The sequence below is a fragment of the Esox lucius genome, chromosome 5 (genome assembly GCF_011004845.1).
Source record: "Esox lucius isolate fEsoLuc1 chromosome 5, fEsoLuc1.pri, whole genome shotgun sequence".
Taxonomy (NCBI): Eukaryota; Metazoa; Chordata; class Actinopteri; order Esociformes; family Esocidae; genus Esox; species Esox lucius.
The window spans coordinates 9,020,326-9,044,105 of NC_047573.1; the positions used below are offsets into that span (position 1 = coordinate 9,020,326).

The 23,780-nt window shown below is 40.7% G+C and overlaps 1 protein-coding gene across 3 annotated transcripts in view; it reads right to left on the reverse strand.

Moving 5' to 3' along the window:
• Positions 1-1,884: 1,884 nt before the first annotated feature.
• tbkbp1 (TBK1 binding protein 1) overlaps positions 1,885-23,780 on the reverse strand; it is a 47,752-nt gene continuing 25,856 nt past the window's right edge. For all 3 annotated transcript variants that reach the window (XM_020046940.2, XM_020046939.2, XM_010866263.3), the window contains 7 exons: positions 19,736-19,840; positions 19,244-19,418; positions 17,677-17,879; positions 16,286-16,347; positions 11,600-11,715; positions 6,032-6,882; positions 1,885-5,705 (listed from right to left, as the gene is read on the reverse strand). In XM_020046940.2, coding sequence (XP_019902499.2) covers positions 5,577-5,705; positions 6,032-6,882; positions 11,600-11,715; positions 16,286-16,347; positions 17,677-17,879; positions 19,244-19,418; positions 19,736-19,840 — 1,641 coding nt within the window. In that variant the 3' untranslated portion in view covers positions 1,885-5,576. The remainder of the gene's footprint in view (positions 5,706-6,031; positions 6,883-11,599; positions 11,716-16,285; positions 16,348-17,676; positions 17,880-19,243; positions 19,419-19,735; positions 19,841-23,780) is intronic.

Consider the following 23,780-nt stretch of genomic DNA (forward strand, 5'->3'; position numbering starts at 1 on the left):
TCCTTGAAACCGGCAGTACACTCACAAAATAACTCCATGGTTACTCATTAGAGGCCATTTACCTTGTTCAACTGGTATAGGACAATCTTCATGGGGGGGCCAGGGCCCCTGAAAAGGCCTCAGCAGGGGATTTATATTCACAATGTTTTTCTGAATATCTTTTCCTTACAAGGGTTTGTGGTCATTAGGTAAGTCACAAAGCTAGAAATCACAGGCTGAGGGAGTTAATGTTTTTGCAACTTTGTCAATACCAACCAAATCTGAGTACATTCTTAACAGAGTATTTGTAGAGCAGTGGAAGAGAAAGTGAGTTAATAGACGAGTTTAGTTTGCATTCATTTTGGTAATGGATGCTTTCCTTGAAGCGGTATCATCACCCCAATCATTTGTTTGTCATCATTCCATAATTTTCCATCTTTGTGAACATGGTTAGCCTAATCTTTATCTTGTCATCATCCCAAGATATTAGTGTGTATATCCTGTACATACAGTATAATCCAGCTGTCTTTGGTTATGAGAGTAGAGACTGCTCCCACAGTCAAAATGTTGAAACCTTCTACAATCTAGCATGAAATTCTATGCATAACCGATGATAGGCAATGTTGTCTGTGTCGGCATAAAAGTAATAAATATAGCAATTCAGCAAATTGGCCAGTGTTACATAATGTTCATTTTTCCATATAACATTTCAACTGTTAAATTATTTCCCAGTTCTGTAAACCCCAGCATTGGTGATAATAACCGGTGTTCAGTGTGAGATCCTGAAGTCCTATTCTTGTAAAATGTTCCCATCAAAACCATGGAGGTAATAATCATATTTTCCAGCATGCTCTACTGCAGGCACATTTTTAAAAGATCTTATCCCTGAGTAATTCTGAATGCAGGTTTCAAATTAATAGAATTGCAACATAATGTGACTTATAGGCAGGGGTGCAAATTCTGGCTTTGCCATAATTTCTAAATGTTCCAAAAATTTACAGTTGTGCTCATAAGTTTGCATACCCTGGCATAAATTGTGAAATTTTGGCTTTGATTTTGAAAATATGACTGATCATGCATAAAAAGTATTTTATTTAAGGATAGTGATCAAATGAAGCTATTGATTATCACATAGTTGTTTGCCTGCTTTTTACATTATAATGATAACAGAAATCCCCCAAATGGCCCTGATCAAAAGTTTGCATACCCTGGAATGTTTGGCCTTGTTACAGACACACAGGGTGACACTCAGGTGAAAATTACAATTAAATGTTTTCCCACACCTGTGGCTTTTTAAATTGCAATTAGTGTCTGTGTTTAGTCAATTAGTTTATTAGCTGATGTTTTGGGGGTGAGTGAGCTCTAAAGGCACGGGGAATCTTGTGAAAATTGATGGCAAGATGAATGTAGCATGTTATCAGAAAATACTGGCAGACAATTTGCATTCTTCTGCACAAAAGCTGCATATGGGACACTCTTGGACTTTCCAGCACGACAATGACCCTAAGGACAAGGAAAAATTGACCCTCCAGTCTTTACAGCAGAAAAAGCTGAAGGTTCTGGAGTGGCCATCACAGTCTCCTGACATTAATATCATCCAGCTACTCTGGGGAGATCTCAAATGTGCTGTTCATGCAATACGACCAAAGACTTTGCATGAAGAATGGGCGGCTATACCACCTACAAGAATTCGGGGCCTTACAAAAGACTGCACGCTGTCATTGATGCTAAAGGGGCCAATACACAGTATTAAGAACTAAGGGTATGCAGACTTTTGAACAGGGGTCAGTAAAAAAAAATCTTTGTTGCCATGTTTTGTTTTATAATTGTGCCATTCTGTTATGACCTATGTGAATGTGAATCCCATAAGAAATAAAAGCTGTGCTTTGCCTGCTCACTAATGTTTTTTTTTTTTTTATTGGTACATATATTACCAATTCTCCAAGGGTACGCAAACTTTTGAGCACAACTGTATGCTGTAAGGGAAGGGAAATAAACCTAAAATCCAGAATCTTTCAACCTATGAACATTTTAATTCAAATGTAAGTCATTTGAAACTTATTCAGAGTGACTTATAGTGATGATTGTATACATTTAGTACCAACTTAGAGTGCCTTACATATAGTTTTTTTTCTTTTCCTTTTGTGTGGGGTGGGAGTATGTAGCCTAGTGGTAGCTGGGCATACCAGGTTCCCAGGCTCTTCGCAAGCAAAACAGTCCCACAACATCACATATACACCTCCATACTTTATAGTGGGGAGCAGGGTTTTTTTCTGCATTACCATCCCTCTTCTAATGCCAAACACACCTCTGGTGTTTGTGGCCCAAAAAATATTTGTTGTATGTTATCTGATCATAGAACCCAGTTCCAATCAAAGTTCCAATTACTTTTAGCAAACTCCAGGCATTGAAGTTTATTTAGTGATAAGAGTAGAGGCTATTTCTGGCAAGTGTTCTAAATTCCATGGAGTTGCCAAATCTTGGTCTGTGAAATACTGAATTTCTAAAATGGAGTAATGCTAAGATTCCTAATGGATGTTACATTTCAAGAAGCTCCCCTGTGTTAAAGGCATGGTAAGGCTAAGTGTTGTGTCCAATTATGTTTAAGTAGAAGACTGCGACAGGAGCTACACAATGCTTTAGAAAACACATCAGTCAGTGCTACAGGCATGTATTTTTGCCACTGAGCAAATTTCGGGAGTTGTCAGCAGACACATTTTGAGGCTTTTATACAACGTCCATCACGAGTTTACAGAGTACAAACACTACAATTCCTTAGGCCATCATTTATTTCCCGAAACAAAAAACATTTTTCCATAATTTGTGTGGTTCTGGTTGTTTTCTGTCCTCTTGCAATTTAATTCCTTAAATCATTCGGTCATTAAATATATTAAGCATTGTTGATTCAAAACAAATGCAACCAAATAACTTCAGGATTTGTTTGTGCTAATTAGATTATTTAGCCCTATAATGAGCATTATTCCTGTGTTGTTTGAAATTTTGCCAACCGTTTGAACTTAAAGATGAGCGTAGAGCAGGGACAGCCCTACTTTGCTGTAGTGAGTAGTTGCTAAGAAAAGCAAATTTTGCAAAAGTAAAACCAGAGAAGGTCGCTGTCATTGCTTTCCTTGTTTTTGCTATTCATGGCCTGTAGAAACTAAAAAACAGAATTGATAGTGCTATGATGGTATGCTTTTGCATCAGCCCTACTTTGCCGTAAGAAGCTAGCATGGAGGTAATGACTAATTGTCCTTTTGGAGACTTGGTGGCCACAAGATTCAACCAACTACTAAAATTATCCAACTGTGACCGGTATATACTTTTTTTAATAAAGTTAAAAATACTCTTTAGGTCTTTCCAGGCAGGGTCATCACATCTTAAAAGTGGAGAAGTTTTGTTTCAGGTGGGTAGCTATGTTTTTACAGCCCTTGACTAATTTAATGTTTGTTCTGTTTGCTGTGTTTGCTGTGTTGATTGATGCATACAGCATTTCAACATAAGTGTCACAGATACTTCTTTTATATTTGGTTTTAAAGCATTTTTATAGGTACCATTAATCGTTTTACAGGTTTTTGAGAAAAATACTTATTTCTTGATTAAGAGCTTTGTTTTAAGATTTCTCTGATATTTTGAACAAGTTAATTCACTTTTCTTTCATAGCCCTTTTTGCTCATCTTTACAGTGGGGGCAATAATTCCTGAGGGCACTGTTGGCTATTACCAGGGGTTACATGTTTGAACAGAGTTCACAAAGTGATATCCTTTGGGAATTTACATTATTATTTATTTATTTATAAAATATGTATATTATATAGTAACCAGAGCCATACAGTATTACATCTGATCTTGCAAATCCTTCTTTCTTTTGAACATTATAACTTCAACTGAAGAATACTGCGTATCAAATGTTCATTAACCACATACTGGATTATTCATGTTGATTCTTAAATGAATTGAATATAAGCAGGCAAGAACATTGCTGCAGAAGGCTATGAAATAGATAAAATAGTAGGATAGTATTTTGACTTTGCATTATTGTAAATTGGCAGCCAGGATAATATAAATTATTATTAGAAGATGCCCCAATCTTGAACTGCTTTAAATGGTTGTACATTAATTTAGAAAATAATTTGAACCAAACTTGACAACCAGCTAAATGCATAGATGGGTATATTTTAACATGTTTGCATTGTGAACATTCTTATTAAAATGTCTGATTGAAAATTAGGAAGCAAATTTCTACCTCATTTTCTAAATGTTTTCTTCCCATTAAAAACACATCCATCTTATCCTGTGTGGGTCATGTTATGCCCATGATCAGTTATAAAAACTGCATTTGTTTAGAAAATTGTAATTCATATTTTGTTGTGGAACAAAAGTAATGAAATAACCTAATGTACATGCATAACACAGACATTAGAGCAAACAATTGTGAAAGTCACGCCGCAATAGAGCATGCTGGGAGATATATATGGGTTTAATCCTTTCATTCCAAAGGATCATCAAAGCACTCCTGTTCTTAGAATTTTAAAGGATTGAAGTTAAACCATTTGCCTTACAGATAAAGTTTTCAACACCTTAGCTTGCTAGCTACTGTAACGTCAGTTAAGCTAGCTAACAAGCTAGCTAACATAACATTTCAGTTGCTCTTTATTTGGGGCAGTATGTTTACAACTATAAGAAACAAGCAAAGCAAGCCATTTGTGACAGAAAAGGTAGAGTTAGTTAGCTAACCTTTAACTAACTTATGTCAATAATGTCATTAGCTTCTCTGGCGAACGTCTGTCAGCGTCTGTTCCACTGTCTTTGCATTTTTCATGTCTTCCCACCCCTTTCAGATTGAAAACAAAATTGGCAGGTTTGGTCAATTTGTGATCTGTTTATGGAAGGGGTATATTATTTGTCCAAACATTTTCAAATTTTCAATGAAAATATGATCACAGGAAAATTATTATACAGTATGTGTAGTCATATTTTATCTTGCTGTAAAAATGAACAGATTTTAAAACATTCAATGTTGCTAAGTTTCACTTTTATTTTCACTTGAAAGTGCTCTCATTCACTTTAAAGTTTCATATGGATTTCCGATCGCAAGCTTAATGTGTTAATGCTTTTCTGTCACTCAATGCCCACAACATGCCCCGCCCTGCAGGACAAATTCATAGATGCCCACAATCAATTAGTTACAGTCACAACACTGCCAAGCCCGAAGAACATACAGACAGGAACTATCCATTCATAAGCATTTCAACAATTCCATGCCCCACTGTCTTTTACTGTACGGTACATGGGTAGAGAGGCAGATGAAGCAGCCGGCTTTACAGTAAGTATTACGGGTAAAATGACAGATTAAAAAAAACACTGCATGTCTCCTGGAACCCCCATGATATTGTCTGTCTTGAACCTCAAAGCCATCGTAGTCATTCTTTGAACTTAATTTATTTTCCCAAACGTGAGCTGGAAGGAACTCAATAAGCCCTCTTGAGTCTTGACAAAACAAAAGCAGACTCAGCACCCAACTTTTAAACAAAACCTAAAGTAACTTCACAAGTACAAAATTTTTGCAACGCAAAAGAGGGTGAAGGGTTGCTGTTGAAATCAGATTTTGCTATTCTCCAGGTGTGAGTCGATGTGCTTGATAAGGGCATCGTCAGGGTAACCGATGGGAAAGATCAGCTGGCACAGAGGGCAGCTCCTCATGTCACTATCTTCCGTCTCCATCCACAACTGTAACCAAAAACACACACCCACCACCACATCAATCAGGTCAACAAGCAGGGTGGGTCTATGGCAAATATCCTTGATAATAACCTGACCTATTACAGTAATTTCATATAGAACACAGCCAGTGGTGAATCAGAACAAATGTTATACAGAACATTTCCCATGAATATAGCATGAGCGCAGGAAGATGTTGAAAACTCAAGGGCCATTTCTTGTCAGAGAGAGAGAGAGAGAGACTTTGCCAGAGGCAAAATCCCATTTCACCAGTAATATTGTGATATAATAATTATATTATACAGCAATCTGGACAGAGTGTGCATGTGACTCACATTGATGGAGGGCCATGACTGGGCATGCTCTGCATGCAGGTATCCCGCTGGGTGGCAGGCCAAGGTGTTGGGTCTGGACGGGATGGGGAACGCAGAGCAGGACGCCGGTCCCCTCATCACCCCATGCGGCGACATGTTGTTGGGGATACCCAGGGTCCGCGGGGGGCTTATGGGGTGTGGGCAGGTCCACTCCTCCTCGTCTTCAGAGGACTGCGGCGGCTGGGTGGTGGGTGGCGGTGGTGGTGCTGGATCAAAGTGCAGGTGAGACCTGGGCGAGACGTCGGACAGGGGGACGGGCAGCTCCCGGGAGTGACGGGAGATTTCGTAGAGGCCCGCCTCACTCCCTGCCCTTTGTAGCCCGGACTGCGAACCTCGGAGCTGGCTTCCCCCGTGTGGGGACCCACCAGGCTGGGCGCCTCCGTGCAGATGCTGCTGGTGCTGCTTGGGGTAGCCGGGATCCCCGTAGGGCCGAGGCTTGGGCAGGGTGGACACAGAGTCCAGGTTGAGGCGCGGCGGCCGCTGGTAGGCCGAAGGGTCAGTGACCTCGGAGTAGCTGCGGCGGCCCTGGAAGCTGGCCCTCAAGTGCTGGCTGGCCGGCCGGCAGGAGTAGGAGGCGGGTCCACTGTTGACATCTAGCAGGGGCGAGCGCCGGTGCACGTCTGGGGAGAGGCGCTGCGGCTGGAGCACCGGGGAGCGGCGCTGGGCGATGGGGGACGGCTGCTGGGGAGGGACAGGGGAGCGGCGCTGGGGGACCGGGGAGTGCTGCTGGAGCGGGACGGGCGAGTGGCGCTGGGGGACGGGCGAGTGGCGCTGGTGATGGATGGGAGACGGCGGGTGGGAGTGGCGTTGGACTAAGGAGACGTGAGAGGAACAGGAGTCAGACAGCAGCACGACACAGGTCAAAACCACTCGTAACCATCTGTGGAAGATCAATTGTGTAGCATCTCGAAAACAGGACCAAAGTCAAGATTGCAGTGGTTTAACCCAGTTTTAGGGTGTGGGTGTGGAAATAATCCCTGGTGTCTGGTGAGGAGAGGACTAAACCTGCAGCATTATCACTAGACTTGACAATATTTTCGTGGTTTGATAACATCAATAATTCAGACACATATGAAGGGACCCATGAACTTTACCAAAATAAATGAATACATACATATTCATATATATACACTCACCTAAAGGATTATTAGGAACACCATACTAATACTGTGTTTGACCCCTTTTCGCCTTCAGAACTGCCTTCAGAACTGGCATTGAGTCAACAAGGTGCTGAAAGCATTCTTTAGAAATGTTGGCCCATATTGATAGGATAGCATCGTGCAGTTGATGGAGATTTGTGGGATACACATCCAGTGCACGAAGCTCCCGTTCCACCACATCCCAAAGATTCTCTATTGGGTTGAGATCTGGTGACTGTGGGGGCCATTTCAGTACAGTGAACTCATTGTCATGTTCAAGAAAACCAATTTGAAATGATTCGAGCTTTGTGACATGGTGCATTATCCTGCTGGAAGTAGCCATCAGAGGATGGGTACATGGTGGTCATAAAGGGATGGACATGGTCAGAAACAATGCTCAGGTAGGCCGTGGCATTTAAACAATGCCCAATTGGCACTAAGGGGCCTAAAGTGTGCCAAGAAAACATCCCCCACACCATTACACCACCACCACCAGCCTGCACAGTGGTAACAAGGCATGATGAATCCATGTTCTCAATCTGTTTACGCCAAATCCTGACTCTACCATCTGAATGTCTCAACAGAAATCGAGACTCATCAGACCAGGCAACATTCGTCCAGTCTTCAACTGTCCAATTTTGGTGAGCTCGTGCAAATGTAGCCTCTTTTTCCTATTTGTAGTGGAGATGAGTGGTACCCGGTGGGGTCTTCTGCTGTTGTAGCCCATCCGCCTCAAGGTTGTGCGTGTTGTGGTTTCACAAATGCTTTGCTGCATACCTCGGTTGTAATGAGTGGTTATTTCAGTCAAAGATGCTCTTCTATCAGCTTGAATCAGTCGGCCCATTCTCCTCTGACCTCTAGCATCAACAAGGCATTTTTGCCCGCAGGACTGTCGCATACTGGATGTTTTTCCCTTTTCACACCATTCTTTGTAAACCCTAGAAATGGTTGTGCGTGAAAATCCCAGTAACTGAGCAGATCTGGCACCAACAACCATGCCACGCTCAAAATGGCTTAAATCACCTTTCGTTCCCATTCTGACATTCAGTTTGGAGTTCAGGAGATTGTCTTGACCAGGACCACACCCCTAAATGCATTGAAGCAACTGACATGTGATTGGTTGATTAGATAATTGCATTAATTGAGAAATTGAACAGGTGTTCCTAATAATCCTTTAGGTGAGTGTATATTCACATATACACTATATGGCCAAAAGTATGTGGACAACCGACCAGCACACCTATATGAGCTTGTTGGACATCCTATCCCAGGCAGTTTGGAGCTCTGTGGTGAGTCATGCACCCACACTAGGCGGCCCCGCTATGTGAGTTTGCTCCTCGTGGCTGGGCTGTTGTTGCTCCTAGACACTTCTACTTCACAATTATAGCACTTACATTTGACCGGGGCAGATCTAGTAGGGCGGAAATTTCACAAACTGACTTGTGGCAAAAGTGGCATCCTATGTCAGTGCCACATTAAAAGTCACTGAGCTCTTCAGTAGATTTCATGACTATGTGCTGGATTTTATGAACCTGTTAGCAATGGGTGTGGCTGAAACATCTGAACTCAATAATTAGTAGGGGTGTCCACACATTTTTGCCCAAAGAGTGTACATTTAAAAAAGAAATACATTTTATTTGAATTTGAATCGTATTTTCCATTCACTTAAGCCCAATCATAGAGGATGTATACTCATTTCTGTGTACAATATGATGTGCTTCCTGTAATCATGAGATGGCTATCAGGCGTTTAGCTGAAATATAGACTTATGCAGTGATGAATCAGTTTCAGACAGTTAGTTTTTTCTGCGTGTGTAGTTGTGTAGTGTGAAGTGTTATTGAAATTGATGGTTGTTGTGCTCTGAAAATCTTCACAAAGACTTAAAATAGATAGAAAACAGAGAGAACATACATCAGTGCACATACTATTGTATATGTAATGTGGATATAAAAAGTATACACACCCTTGTTAAAATGCCAGGTTTGTGTGATGTAAAAGAATGAGACAAAGATAAATCATGTCAGAACTTTTTCCACTCTTAATGTGACCTATAATGTGAACAATTCAATTGAAAAACAAACTGAAATCTTCGAGGGGGAAAAATGAAAAATAAATAAATACAATAATCTGGTTGCATAAATGTGCACACCCTCTTACAACTGGGGATGTGGCTATGTTCAGAATTAACCAATCACATTCAAACTCATGTTAAATCAAAGTCATTACACACCTGCCATCATTTAAAGTGACTGATTAATCACAAATAAAGTTCAGAGTTTCCAAAGCATCAGAAGGATCCCACTGTTAAAAGATATCAGTCAGGAGAAGGGTACAAAATAATTTCCAGCATTAGATATAATATGGAACACAGTGAAGACAGTCATTATCAAGTGGAGAAAATATGGCACAACAGAGACATAACCAAGAACTGGACGTCCCTCCAAACATTTATGAAAAGATGAGGAGAAAGCTGGTCAGGGAGGCTTCCAAGAGGCCTACACCAACAATAAAGGAACTGCTGGAGTGTGACAACAATCTCCCGTATTCTTCATATGAATGGGCTATGGGGTAGGGTGGCAAGACGGAAGACTTTTCTTACAAAGAAAAACATCCAAGCCCGGCTGAAGTATGCAAAAACAAACATAAAGTCCCCCAAAAGCACATGGGAAAATGTGTTATGGTCTGATGAAAGCAAGGTTGAACTTTTTCAAAGGTATGTTTGGTGCAAAAACAACACTGCACATCGCCCAAAGAACACCATACCCACAGGGAAGCATGGTGGTGGCAGCATCATGCTTTTGGGCTTCAGCTGGAACCGGGGCCTTAGTCAGGGTGGAAGAAATTATGAACAGTTCCAAATACCAGTTCCAATACAATTTTGGCACAGAACCTTCAGGAATCCGTTAGAATGCTGAAGATGAATTTCACCTTTCAGCACGACAACGACCCAAAGCACACATCCAAATCCACAAAAGCATGGCTTCACCAGAAGAAGATTAACGTTTTGGAATGACCCAGCCAGAGGCCAGACCTGAATCCAATTGAACATCTGTGGGGTGATCTGAAGGGGGCTGTGCACAGGAGATGTCCTCGCAATCTGATGGATTTGCAGCGCATTTTCAAAGATGAGTGGGCAAATATTGCAACGTCAAGATGTACCATGCTAATAGGCTCCTACCCTAAAAGACTGAGTGCTGCAATAAAATCAAAAGGTGCTTCAACAAAGTTTTAGTTTAAGGGTGTGCACACTTATGCAACCAGGTTATTGTTAGTTGTTTTTTTTTTTCTGAAAGATTTCAGTTTGTTTTCAATTGAATTGTTCACGTTATAGGTTACATTAAAGGTGGAAAAAGTTCTGACATTATTTATCTTTGACTCATTCTTTTACATCACAAGAACCTGGTATTTTAACAGGGGTGTGTAGACTTTTTATATCCACTGTATGTCTAACAAGTGTAAATATAAATAATATATCCTAGTTCAGAGACAGAACAGAGGGAAGGACTAGACTATGAGCTGAAAATGAGGGTATAACCTGATGCATGTCTTATTCTTATCTCATGGTGTGACAATGCTGACCTCAAGATGTGTGTATATTGCTTATTCATATTCCCACCTGAGTATTTCAACAAAATGCAAAACAATACAGTGGATATGTGAGAATACGTTAGAAAGCAACACCTTTTTTAGCTTGGGTTTGCGAAAAACTGTATATTGGTATGAGATAGGAAAAGAAAGGTGTTGTGAATGTTTCTGGTGGACGGAACTCTTTGCAACAACATAATGTCCTAGTCCTAGTGTACTTTGTGACCTCATAGTCAGATTGTATAATCATTTTTAAAATTATTTTTAATATACAATATATTTAGGATGTTTAGTTTGTTAATGAACCCCTCTGATCATCCCATCTGAAATCTCCATCCATCTAAAGAATCCAACCTTGCAAGCATTGGTTTAGAAGACATAATAAGAGTGATAACCAACTCTATGCTATCAAAACAGACAGTGCAGTCCATCCATCCCACAGAAACTGAAAAACCAAATTTTCACTGGGATTGTGATTGGTGGTTATATGTCTGAGACAGGATCACTTTAAGACAAGGTGAGAATACTTTGAGAAAAGTGTTTTTTGAAGAGCTTGCCAAAAATGCTAGTAACCTGGGCTATTCTGTTAAATGTAGGCCATACACTCTCATTATCTAGGGTTGTTACTAACCTGGGGTATTCTTTTAAACGTGGGTCATACACTATAAATATTTAGGGATGTTACTAACCTGGGGTATTCGGTTAAATGAGGTTCATACACTTTAATATTCTAGGGATGTTACTGACCTGTTTTATTTTGTTATAAGTGGTTCATACACTTTCATTCTATGGCGATTTTACTGACCTGGGCTGTGCTGCTCCTGAGAAGCCTTCCTTAGGATCTCTTTTTGCTTAGAGCTCAGTGCCTGAAGTCGTCCTAACTCTTCTGTTAGCTCTGTGTATGCCAGTGCCAAATTCACCCTACAGAAATCAGAACAGTCAATTAATCATTTAATAAATGTATGTTACAACATTGCTACAAATACTGCACATTATTGTGTGTTGTTACGTTAGTCAGTTCTGTCTATTACTAACACAATGTCTATCAGATATCTATGGTTACTAACACCATGTCTATCAGATATCCGTGGTTACTAACACCATGTCTATCAGATATCTATGGTTACTAACACCATGTCTATCAGATATCCGTGGTTACTAACACCATGTCTAACAGATATCTATGGTTACTAACACCATGTCTATCAGATATCCGTGGTTACTAACATTTGACGTCTATCAGATATCTATGGTTACTAACACAATGTCTATCAGATATCTATGGTTACTAACACAATGTCTATCAGATATCTATGGTTACTAACATTTGACGTCTATCAGATATCTATGGTTACTAACACCATGTCTATCAGATATCTATGGTTACTAACACCATGTCTATCAGATATCTATGGTGACTAATACTTGAAGTCTATCAGATGTCTATGGTTACTAACACCTAACGTCTATCAGATATCTATGGTTACTAACACCTAACGTCTATCAGATATCTAAGGTTACAAACACTTGACGTCAATCAGATATCTATAGTTACTAACACCATGTCTATCAGATATCTATGGTTACTAACACCATGTCTATCAGAAATCTATGGTTACTAACACCATGTCTATCAGAAATCTATGGTTACTAACACCATGTCTATCAGAAATATATGGTTACTAACACCATGTCTATCAGAAATCTATGGTTACTAACACCATGTCTATCAGATATATATGGTTACTAACACCATGTCTATCCGATATATATGGTTACTAACACCATGTCTATCAGATATATATGGTTACTAACACCATGTCTATCCGATATATATGGTTACTAACACCATGTCTATCAGATATCTATGGTACTAACACCATGTCTATCAGTCTTTGGTTATAAACACTTGATGTTTATCAGATTTGTATGGCTATTTACACTTGACATCTTTACCAACCAAACACATTGTTGATATTACATTGTTGATATTACTGTGCAACATAAATACTATGTTTTGAATCCCACCACTGAATAGCAGTCAGATGTAAAAACTGACTGAGCATCTCGATTTCCAGCTGCCTATACAGCTCCGGAAAAGATAAAGAGACCACAGCACGTTTTTCTTTCCTTTCCAAAAAAGTCAAAAAGGAAAGTTTTGAGTGAGGAACAGAAGCGTTCAATTGGCAGTGGTCTCTTAAATGTAACCCCACTGTTCCTCACTCAAAACCTGTACACCACAATCAAGACATTTGTTTTGCCATGTAGACAAAGCAGTGCGGCGCACAGCATGAAAACATTGGAGAAAAATAGGTGGTTGTGGACGACATATGCCTGCAATTTGTATGTGTACTATCCAGACCAAAATCTGTTTGGCTAATGCTCATTGAGCTCATGAACTGATTTTGCCCCTTTTAATTGAGCTGAACTTCAACACTGTCATTCCACATATGGATGACGGCGTCAGATAAGGATCGTAAAATGACTGGTAAAGGACGCACATCCTATTGAGCGAGGTGCTTGCAATGGAAAATGTGAATCTTCGAGGAAATGACAGTGACTTCAGCTACACTTTATTAGAACTCTATGCAAACCACCAGATAACATAATTTTGTCATATTGTGTGATTGTGTTGGGGGAAAAAAGAGAGTGAATCAGGACAATTAAAATGGGGATGACATTTTGCCTGGAGGTTTTTTGACCAGTGAACAGTAAAGCATCAGATAACAGAAAACAGTCATTGCGAGTGGTTATTGTATATCATCTGATGTAATAACCCCGTGTAATAACCTTGATTTGTTTTCACCAACGTTAAGTCCTATTCAAGAGAATGAGCTCAATCACAGCGAGCGAAGAACTCCATGTTAATCGAAAAACATTTCAGATAATTTCCTATTCTTTGCTATTTTTATCTCCCTCTCAAGAAATGCTTTCATTTTGACCACAGACGAGACACAAGTTCCACCGGTTGGCTGGTAGACTCAGACCTTTAGATGGGCCTACATAGTCCTCCTCAACATGCATGTATGACTCAGACAGACAGAGTGGGCTACTGAATACCCCTTCATTACCCCACAAGCAGCTTCAGAACAAATATAAATATAAGAAATCGTCAGACCTTACAGGAACCACGGAAGCCACCGGGGACATTTTTAACGGTCTCCATACAACTCTTTGTGGTTTATGAGGATATTCTCTTTGAACGGTCTCTGTCAAACTCTTTCAGGTCAATGAAGAACATTGTCTTTCAACTGTCTCCATCCAGCTCTTTCTGGTTTATGAGGATATTCTCTTTGAGCGGTCTCTATCAAACTCTCTCAGGTCTATGAGGATATTCTCTTTGAACAGTCTCTATCCAACTCATTCGGGCCTATGAGGCTAAATTATTTTTCTCCATTATTCTTTACAGTCCAATGGGAGTGTCTGAGTAAGACATATTTATTGACCATTTTGACATATGCATTTTCAAACTTCCTCTCGGACAATTCTCCACTTACCTGTGCCATTTGACAATCTTTGAAAAGTAAATGGCCTTGAAAGCATCAAAATCAAAGCACCATGTGTGACGTTTTATGTGTGAACCCCTCTGTTTCTTCATAAAAAACGTCAATACACAGCACCTCGCCATGTTTTGGAAAAGCTGCTAGGAGATTTAATTTGAGAGAAAGAGAGCAATCGAGAGGGGGAGATAGACAAAGAGAGAGGGGTAAAGACAGTCTATGTGTGTATGTGTGTGGGAGGTGATTGTGTATAGAGAGAGGAGACTCATAACAGCCCATCTTTACACTGGTGTGTGTGTGTGTGTGTGTGTGTGGGAGAGGAAGTGTGAGTGGGCTGGCTGAATAAGCTAGATCTGACCTCTGAACACATTAGAAAGTAAAGTCTGGAGACTTGAAGATTCTATGTCTGAAAAGACCTTTTGGCTGCATGCTGTTACGTCTTGTCCACCCTCCGCCTATTCAGTTCTGCTGTCAATCAACCGTAAGAAACGTCAATCCGAAACGTAACATGTAGAAACAACACATAATTTCTCAGCTAAAGTTCTATTAGTCAGTGATAAATGTCGTCACGTGAAGCTTCAGAACCGAGAGGATGAGGCCTCATAGACTCCTGAGCTCTCGGATGAGACGCATTAGCTCTCGGATGAGACCCCTTAGCACTCAGATGAGACCAGCACAAAACTACCGTATTAGATGGTGATTTCCACATTGTAGAACTTACTGAAGCAAAAAGACCAAAATAGTTCATATTAAATGTATAATCATTTAGGAAATAACACATATAACAATCTGTATTTTTCCACTCTGTAAATCAAGTTGTAACCGTCCGTTAGGGTCAAACAGTTGCACTCCAAAACATGCGCCACACGTGGCCAGTTTGTGACAACGTTTATATAAAAGAGAGCTTTTACAAGAAGTCAGCTGCCATTCAGGAAGACAATAAGAGATAACAGGTAGGTGGGTGATTAAGGCAGGGAAACTGAATGTGACTGAGGTCTGGAAAAGCAGTAGGCTTCCCCTACCAGCCCTCTACCCCACACAACCTCAATCACTACCGTACACTTTACTTTCACTTTCTTATGTTCTGTTGAAGGCCTCAGCCTTTGAGAATGTGTGGTTTTAAAATAGCATGGTGGGCTAGCTGCGTGAGCCGCGCGTGACTTTGATAGGTGAAGGGGCAAGGGGAGAAAGGGCCCATACGGAGGCGTCACTGTTGCTTCCCCTAAAGAAACAATGAGAAGTGGGTTAGGAAACCTCTTTACTCACACTGCCCTCTACTGTTGCCTCAGTGCACTACAAGGCCCCATGCTGAGGGACACCAAGGCCCACCAGCTCTGTTGGTGTCCAGTATGAGGTGCGCTGTGGGCAGAAATGTACTAAGAAAACAAATCAATGCTAATGTGACAGACATTGTTAACGTTAAACATGATAATGGGCCAGATGACTAATATTTTTTTTTTTTTTTTGAGCCTAAATCTTGTCCAAGTGCAGTTGTTTTCAAGTTGTGGTCTGGGGAATCTAGGTGGTTTTCAAATGTAAAAATAAAAAAACAGTTGTGCTTCAGCAAAAAAAATATAAATTGTATTACAAGCAATAATATATGTGTTTTGAAAAATGGTATGTAATAATAGGTATTTATTTGTTCCTCAACCTTAATTAAAAACAATTCAGGTGAAAGATATTCTATTTTAGTTGCGGACTCTGAATTGCGGTAATTTCACAGTGCTTTCGGCTGATTTTTTTTTTCTTCTGTCCTTCGAATGGGCATTTACACCCTCTAGGGCCGGATAACCCAGAGCCTGGACAAAAAAATACCGCAAAATTATAATAATTTTAGGACTAGGTTTAACCTTTGTCCAGTAAAGTGGCCCCTAGAGTCTTGACTTTCAGATACAGAACAGGTGGTGACCTGTAGTTCAGTGTGTTTGCCCTTTCTGTAAGCAGTTGCAGGTCTTTTGGAGACACTGATAATGTTTATTGTGGTCACTTACTGCTCATCTCCCACCTTCTTTATCCACTCCACATCACATTGTTCACACGACGAAGTCATTTCCTGTTGAAGTAGAGTGTGACAGTAAATTAGCATGCAATGCTTGAAAGGACTTGCACAAAATGTGACTGCAAGAGTCGGGCGAGAACTGGCGTTGGACAGAACTGACTACGCCTTGGTGAATGGAAGGTGAATGTACTGGATTGTGTTAGATATACTACCGTTTAGAAATGTCCTTGTTTTTTGAAAACATAAGCAAATTGATCAGAAATACAGAGTAGACATTGTTAGTGTTGTTAAGTACTATTGTAGTTGGAAACGGATGATTTTCTACGTAGGCATACAGAGGCCCATTATAAGCAACCATCAGTCCTGTGTTCCAATGGCACGCTATGTTTGCTAATCCAAGTATATCATTTTAAAAGGCTAATTGATCATTAAAAAACCCTTTTGCAATTACGTTAGCACAGCTGAAAACTGTTTATTTATTTATTAAAGAAGCAATAAAACAGGCATTATTTAGACTAGTTGAGTATCTGGAGCATCAGCAATTGTGGATTTGATCACAGGCTCAAAATGACCCGAAACAAAGAACTTTCTTCTCAACCTCATCAGGCTAATCCATTCAAGAAATTGCCAAGAAACTGAAAATCTCGTAGAGCGTTGTGTACCGCTCCCTTCACAGAACAGCGCAAACTGGCTCCAACCGGAATAGAAAGAGGAGTGCGTGACACCATCTGTCAAGCATGGTGGAGGCAATGTGATGATCTGGGGGGTGCTTCGGTGGTGGTTAGGTGAGCCATTTGTACAGGGTAAAAGGAATCTTGAAGAAGGAAGGGTATCACTCCATTTTGCAAAGCCATGCCATACCCTGTGGACGGCGCTTGATTGGAGCCAATTTCTTCCTACAACAGGACAATGACCCAAAGCACAGCTCCAAACTATGCAAGAATAATTTTGGGGACGAAGCAGTCAGCTGGTATTCTGTCTATAATGGAGTGGCCAGCACGGTCACTGGATCTCAACCCTATTGAGATGTTGTGGGAGGAGCTTGACCGTATGATATGTAAGGAGTGCCAATCCAGTCAAATCAACTTGTGGGAGGAGCTTCAGGAAGCACGGGTTGAAATCTCTTCAGATTACCTCAACAAATTGACAACCAGAATGCCAAAGGTCTGCAAGGCTGTAATTGCCGCAAATTGACTATTCTTTGATGAAAGCCAAGTTTGAAGGACACAATTATTATTTCAATTAAAAACCATAACTTCGAACCTTATCAATGACTACATTTCCTATTCTAACTAATTTCATGTATGCTTCCACGGACCCAGAACGTCCGAAGTGACCCCAAACATTTGAACGGCAGTGTACGTGTGCGTGTTGTTCACAGACCCTGGCTCTGTGGTTGTCTTGGATTTTTCTCAGCTCTTCTCGCAGCCTCTCACATTCGGCCTTAACCTCCTCCTCCCTTTGACATGCCCCCTGGGCCTCGTGCCGGGCCCCCTCAAGCTCCGCCTCCAGGCGCTGCAGCTTCAGGTCTGACAGAGTGTCTAGACTGCGGGAGCTCTGCAGGGTCAGTCCAGGACAGTCCAGCACTGGGGTGAGGGTGACAGACACACACACAAAATGAATCCAGGGGGGCTTCATTACACTGGTGTTTGAATAATCCATCATTATACTTTGATGTTAAGGGACAGGGGATGAAGGAGGTTTAATCTAATTTCCCCAAGTTGACCAGCTCACACAACATGAACTCACACACTTAGACCCTTGGAATAACAAGCATATATACACACACGCGCACACACACACAAGAATACAAACACATATTCCCTGGAAATAACAAACATACAAACACACACACACACACACACACACACACACACCCAAAGACATACACATAGGCCCTGAAAATAACTCATATATATATACACATAGGCCCTGAAAATAACTCATATATATATATATATATATATATATATATATATATATATATATACACATAGGCAGACAGATGGACCATTGAAATAACATATTTATTCAAACACACACATACACACACAGATAAAATAATGCATTGCCCACACTCTCATGCACACAACTTCCATAATTACAGAAAACCCACACATTAATGTTCACTCAGAGGCCACAGCTTGTGGTGGAGGCCAGTGAAATCCTCCGCAGATTCCAACATGTAACGACAGTGACGCATATCATGCAGCCGTCTGAACCATGACCCTTCATAACCCTTCATAACCCCGCTGACCCCCATGATTCAGCAATAATACAGGCAGCAATGAGACATGTCATCAGTATTTTGTATCGTTTTCCAGGTTCATAATTCAGGCCCTGTGACTCCATAGCATCTGCCCTTCTCCGGTTTGCGACGTGCTACCCAGCATGCTTCACTCAGCTGGAGTGGATGGTACGGCCTAATTAGCATATAGGAAGAAGCGGGGCTGGTTGGAGAAGATTGGTCCCCGGAAGGAGGCCATTTTGTTTAACCTTGCAAGTTAGTTCAGGACCACTTGTTGTTGTAAAGTTAATGGCAACACTACAAAATGTGCTTTGAGTATGAACAAAAAAACATCATGCTTGTATTACATCGTTTTTACATTGTGCATTAGTTTGTTGAATTTTTCACTTGTTGCTTTTTGTTTGGCCTACCTTTTAAAGTAAAAACTTGTGGAATTGCTTTGGAGCAACCAGGGTCTAATCCATTTCAATTTCCCCATTTCTGTGGATGGTAAAGCTGACAATATATTTTCTTTTCCAGTGATGTGAAACTTTAATAATCTGAAATCCACTCCTGGATCCTACAAGAGCCTAGCGACAACATAGTCTGTGAACGGTGTCATCCATTACATTTCATACAAGTGCCAGTGAAAAAGAGTGAGAAGCGTAGCCATCCAGCAAGCATCAACATGGCATGTGTCAAACTGAAAACGCTCAGACTCACTGTGATTCTCGGGGCTGTGAAGCTGAAGGTATTGGATGTCCTTGGTGTGCAGCTGAAGGTATTGGATGTCCTTGGTGTGCAGCTGTGCGCTGAGCTTTTGTAAGGAGGTGTCTCTCTGCCTCAGAGCTGACTCCAGATCCAGGATACGCCCCATGTGCTTCTCCACCAGGCTGGTCTAGGATTAAACACAGACAAACAAACACATGAAGATGACAATGATCTGTGCTGTGTTGCTGTTTCACTTGTGATATCCTCTTAGACTTGTACTGTATCTTGGAAGCAATCTTAGTTGTGTTCTCCTCACTGTGATTCGACCTGGCTTGTAGTACCAGGGTATTTTTGTCAGACACAAAATGACCACTACTGACTGAGGTTGTGAGCAGCTATGGGAATTGCCCTGGGAGGATTGATGGGTGGAAGGATTCAGGGATGGAGGAGTGAATGTCTGGAAAGATGGAGGGAGGCAGGGATCGGGGAGGGGATGTCTCTGACCATTGTGTCCAGGTCTCTCTGGAGGTTGCTCTTCTCCATGTGGATCTTCTCATAGGCCTGGATCACATCCTCAAGCTGTTCCTCACGCTCCTTCCTCTTCTGGAGCTGATAGGTAAGACAGAGCGAAAGGAATAAGAAGGAAAGGATACCAATGATTAGAAAGCCACTATCACTTCTGTTTTCTGATGGAAAAATATTTTTAGGAAACAAAACAAATGAACCTGTTTGAGTGGATTTTATCCCCCAAACATTTCTGAGGCCTGAGGTAAAACAGCATTATGATATTTATACACGACATGACACCAACTCTGTGGGTCTCTTCCTGCTTGTGATTTTGCAAGATTAGAGGTAAACATTATAATTGCTGCACATTACCTTCAGAGGAACTTACACTGTAAAACTGAAACAAAACATTAAAGATGAGTCAAAACACTTAACTAATAGTAAATTGTGTATTATAACCTACAGAGGCCACCATAATTATTAGGATAGGAAATTATATTTTCTTACTTTTGCTCTATACCCCAAAAGTATGGATCTGACATTAAAAAAAATTACTCTCAGCTTTAAAAATACTGTCAGCTTTAAGGTCTAGACGTTTTCTTTTTTTCAGGCCACCAAAGGTTTTGTGATTAATATAACGTCCAAAGTTACATATACTAAATATAAAAGATATTATTGCCTGAAGTCTGCATGTCACTCAACCAGGTATCTTCTCTGTCAGCCCAGTACTGCAGACATCTTCAGGTGTTGCTTGTTTTGAATTATTTTCTGCATAATTGTTCAACTGGATCTGAATCTGGTGAAGGTAAACGGAATGTCCCTTTCCATGTTTGGTCCCTGAACTGCCTCCCTAGTAACAGTGGCACCATGTTTCCAGTAATATTGTCTTGCTGTATTATTGTACTGTCCAGTGATTTTGGAGGCATTTTCTTGTACGTTAGCAGAAAAGCATCACAGCCAAAGCCTGGGCTTGAACCCAATTGAACATCCTACAAGGTATTGAATAAAGGGTCTGTAAATATTATACATAATGCCCCTTTAATGAGTCATAATTAAATACCATAAAAGTTGTTTCTAAAGGATTGAATGACTCGGTTACTAGGTCACATGTACGAATGTGGGAGTAATGATTCATTAATGATTAGAGAACAATTCCCTTTGATTAAATCCTTTTCACCTTTCATTTCACTCCATTTGACTCTTTCCCTTTTAGTCATGCCGTGGCATCGTCTTTGTTCTCTTTCCCCTACTAGTGTCTCCTCATCTATCCAATCATTATCCCCATCCCCATATCCCAATCATTGTCCCCTCTGTCTCTTGATTCTGCCTCTTCAACACTTCTTCTTTCACTCTACATCCTTCGGCTCTCACTGTCCCCTTTGCTCCAAGCCGACTCAACCCTCCTGATCTGTGGCTGAGTGACTCAAGGCGAGCTCATAAAACAAAACAGCGGGCCGCTTAGAAATAATAGAGGAAGACTAAACCTCCAGGTGACCTCTCAACTTTTCTCTCCCTTCCTGCTACCTTCTCTTCCTATTGATTTGCTGTTAAAGCCAATTTCTGTCGCTCAAAATGTCAAGCTTTTTCCTCTAATCCCCGGGAGGCTCTTGTGCCACTGTCTCCTCTATCTTTAATCATCCGCCTCCTCCTCCTGAATATTCCCTCTCTCGAGATCATTTTATCAATCACTCTGAAAAGAAGGTTGATGGTGTCCGCACCACGGACGTTCTCAGGGCTGGGTTTTGGGCCCTCTCCTCTTTTCTCTATACATAAAGTCACTTGGCACGGTCACATCCTTACATGTTCTCTCCTATCACTGTCATGCGGATGACGCTGAACTACATTTCTCCCTCCCCCCTGCTGGCACTCTGCTGGTGAGACTGTTTGGATGTCGGCCCGCCACTTCTTGCTTTGAGGTAAGGCCTGACTGATTTCACTATAGATATGCAATCAGAAGCTGTTTCGTGTGTGTGTGTTAAACTGCATTTGTACTGTATGTGTGCGAATGTGGGTATAGTGTTGCGTGCGTTCATACAAGCTTGTGATAGAGGGTGGTACAGTTGCGTTGGTGCAGCTTGTTAAGAGGCTTTTCAATAGCGCAGCTGTGGAACTGTTTCAAGATTTTTAGGAGCCTGTTCGGCATTCAGGAAGAAAATTCCCTTGAAATGCTTTCTTCATAACTGTCTGGGTTGATGTGGACAATGCCCACTGAAATGCTTTTTTCATTACTGACTGGGTTGATGTGGACAATGCCCACTACAATGCTTTCTTCATAACTGTCTGGGTTGATGTGGACAATGCCCAATGAAATCGAATCTACCCACTCCACTTCAGCCTCATCCACGAGGATGAGAACTTTCTCTCGCAGCAATGAAAGTAGTTCATGTAAATGTAGTAAAACATAATTACACATTTCTCGGTAATATTGTGAAATGACAGATAGTCCTACAGCCTTATTACTACACAATTCTACAGCAACACCAAGGTAAAATTGTTTTTAATAGTTATTACTGTGCAGTTACATTAACAGTAGCAACCTAATCCCACTGAGGATAACATAACTCCTCTGTACTGATAACATAACTCCTCTGTACTGATAACATGACTCCTCTGTACTGATAACATGACTCCTTTGTACTGATGACATGACTCCTTTGTATTGATAACATGACTCCTCTGTACAGATAACATGACTCCTTTGTACTGATGACATGACTCCTTTGTATTGATAATATGACTCCTCTGTACAGATAACATGACTCCTTTGTACTGATGACATGGCTCCTTTGAACTGATAACATGACTCCTCTGTACAGATAACATGACTCCTTTGTACTGATGACATGGCTCCTTTGAACTGATAACATGACTCCTCTGTACAGATAACATGACTCCTTTGTACTGATGACATGACTCCTTTGTATTGATAAGATGACTCCTCTGTACTGATAACATGACTCCTTTGTACTGATAACATGACTAATTTGTATTGACAACATGACTCCTTTGTATTGATAACATGACTCCTCTGTACAGATTACATGACTCCTTTGTACTGATGACATGGCTCCTTTGAACCGATAACATGACTCCTCTGTACAGATAACATGACTCCTTTATACTGATGACATGACTCCTTTGAACTGATAACATGACTCCTCTGTACAGATAACATGACTCCTTTGTACTGATGACATGACTCCTTTGTATTGATAACATGACTCCTCTGTACTGATAACATGACTCCTTTGTACTGATAACATGACTAATTTGTATTGACAACATGACTCCTTTGTATTGATAACATGACTCCTCTGTACAGATTACATGACTCCTTTGTACTGATGACATGGCTCCTTTGAACCGATAACATGACTCCTCTGTACAGATAACATGACTCCTTTATACTGATGACATGACTCCTTTGTATTGATAACATGACTCCTCTGTACAGATAACATGACTCCTTTGTACTGATGACATGACTCCTTTGTATTGATAACATGACTCCTCTGTACTGATAACATGACTCCTTTGTACTGATAACATGACTAATTTGTATTGACAACATGACTCCTTTGTATTGATAACATGACTCCTCTGTACAGATTACATGACTCCTTTGTACTGATGACATGGCTCCTTTGAACCGATAACATGACTCCTCTGTACAGATAACATGACTCCTTTATACTGATGACATGACTCCTTTGTATTAATAACATGACTCCTCTGTACAGATAACATGATTCCTTTGTACTGATGACATGGCTCCTTTGAACTGATGACATGACTCCTCTGTACAGATAACATGACTCCTTTGTACAGATGACATGACTCCTTTGTACTGATGACATGGCTCCTTTGAACTGATGACATGGCTCCTTTGAACTGATAACATGGCTTCTGGTCCACAATTTGTTTGCGCTGACATTGTTGGAAGTAGACGATTAAAAGGTACAGCACTGATTTAAGATAGCAATATAAGTAAAAAAACAAAAGAAAGAATATCTGCCAAAATAGGACGTACACAGAAGAATCA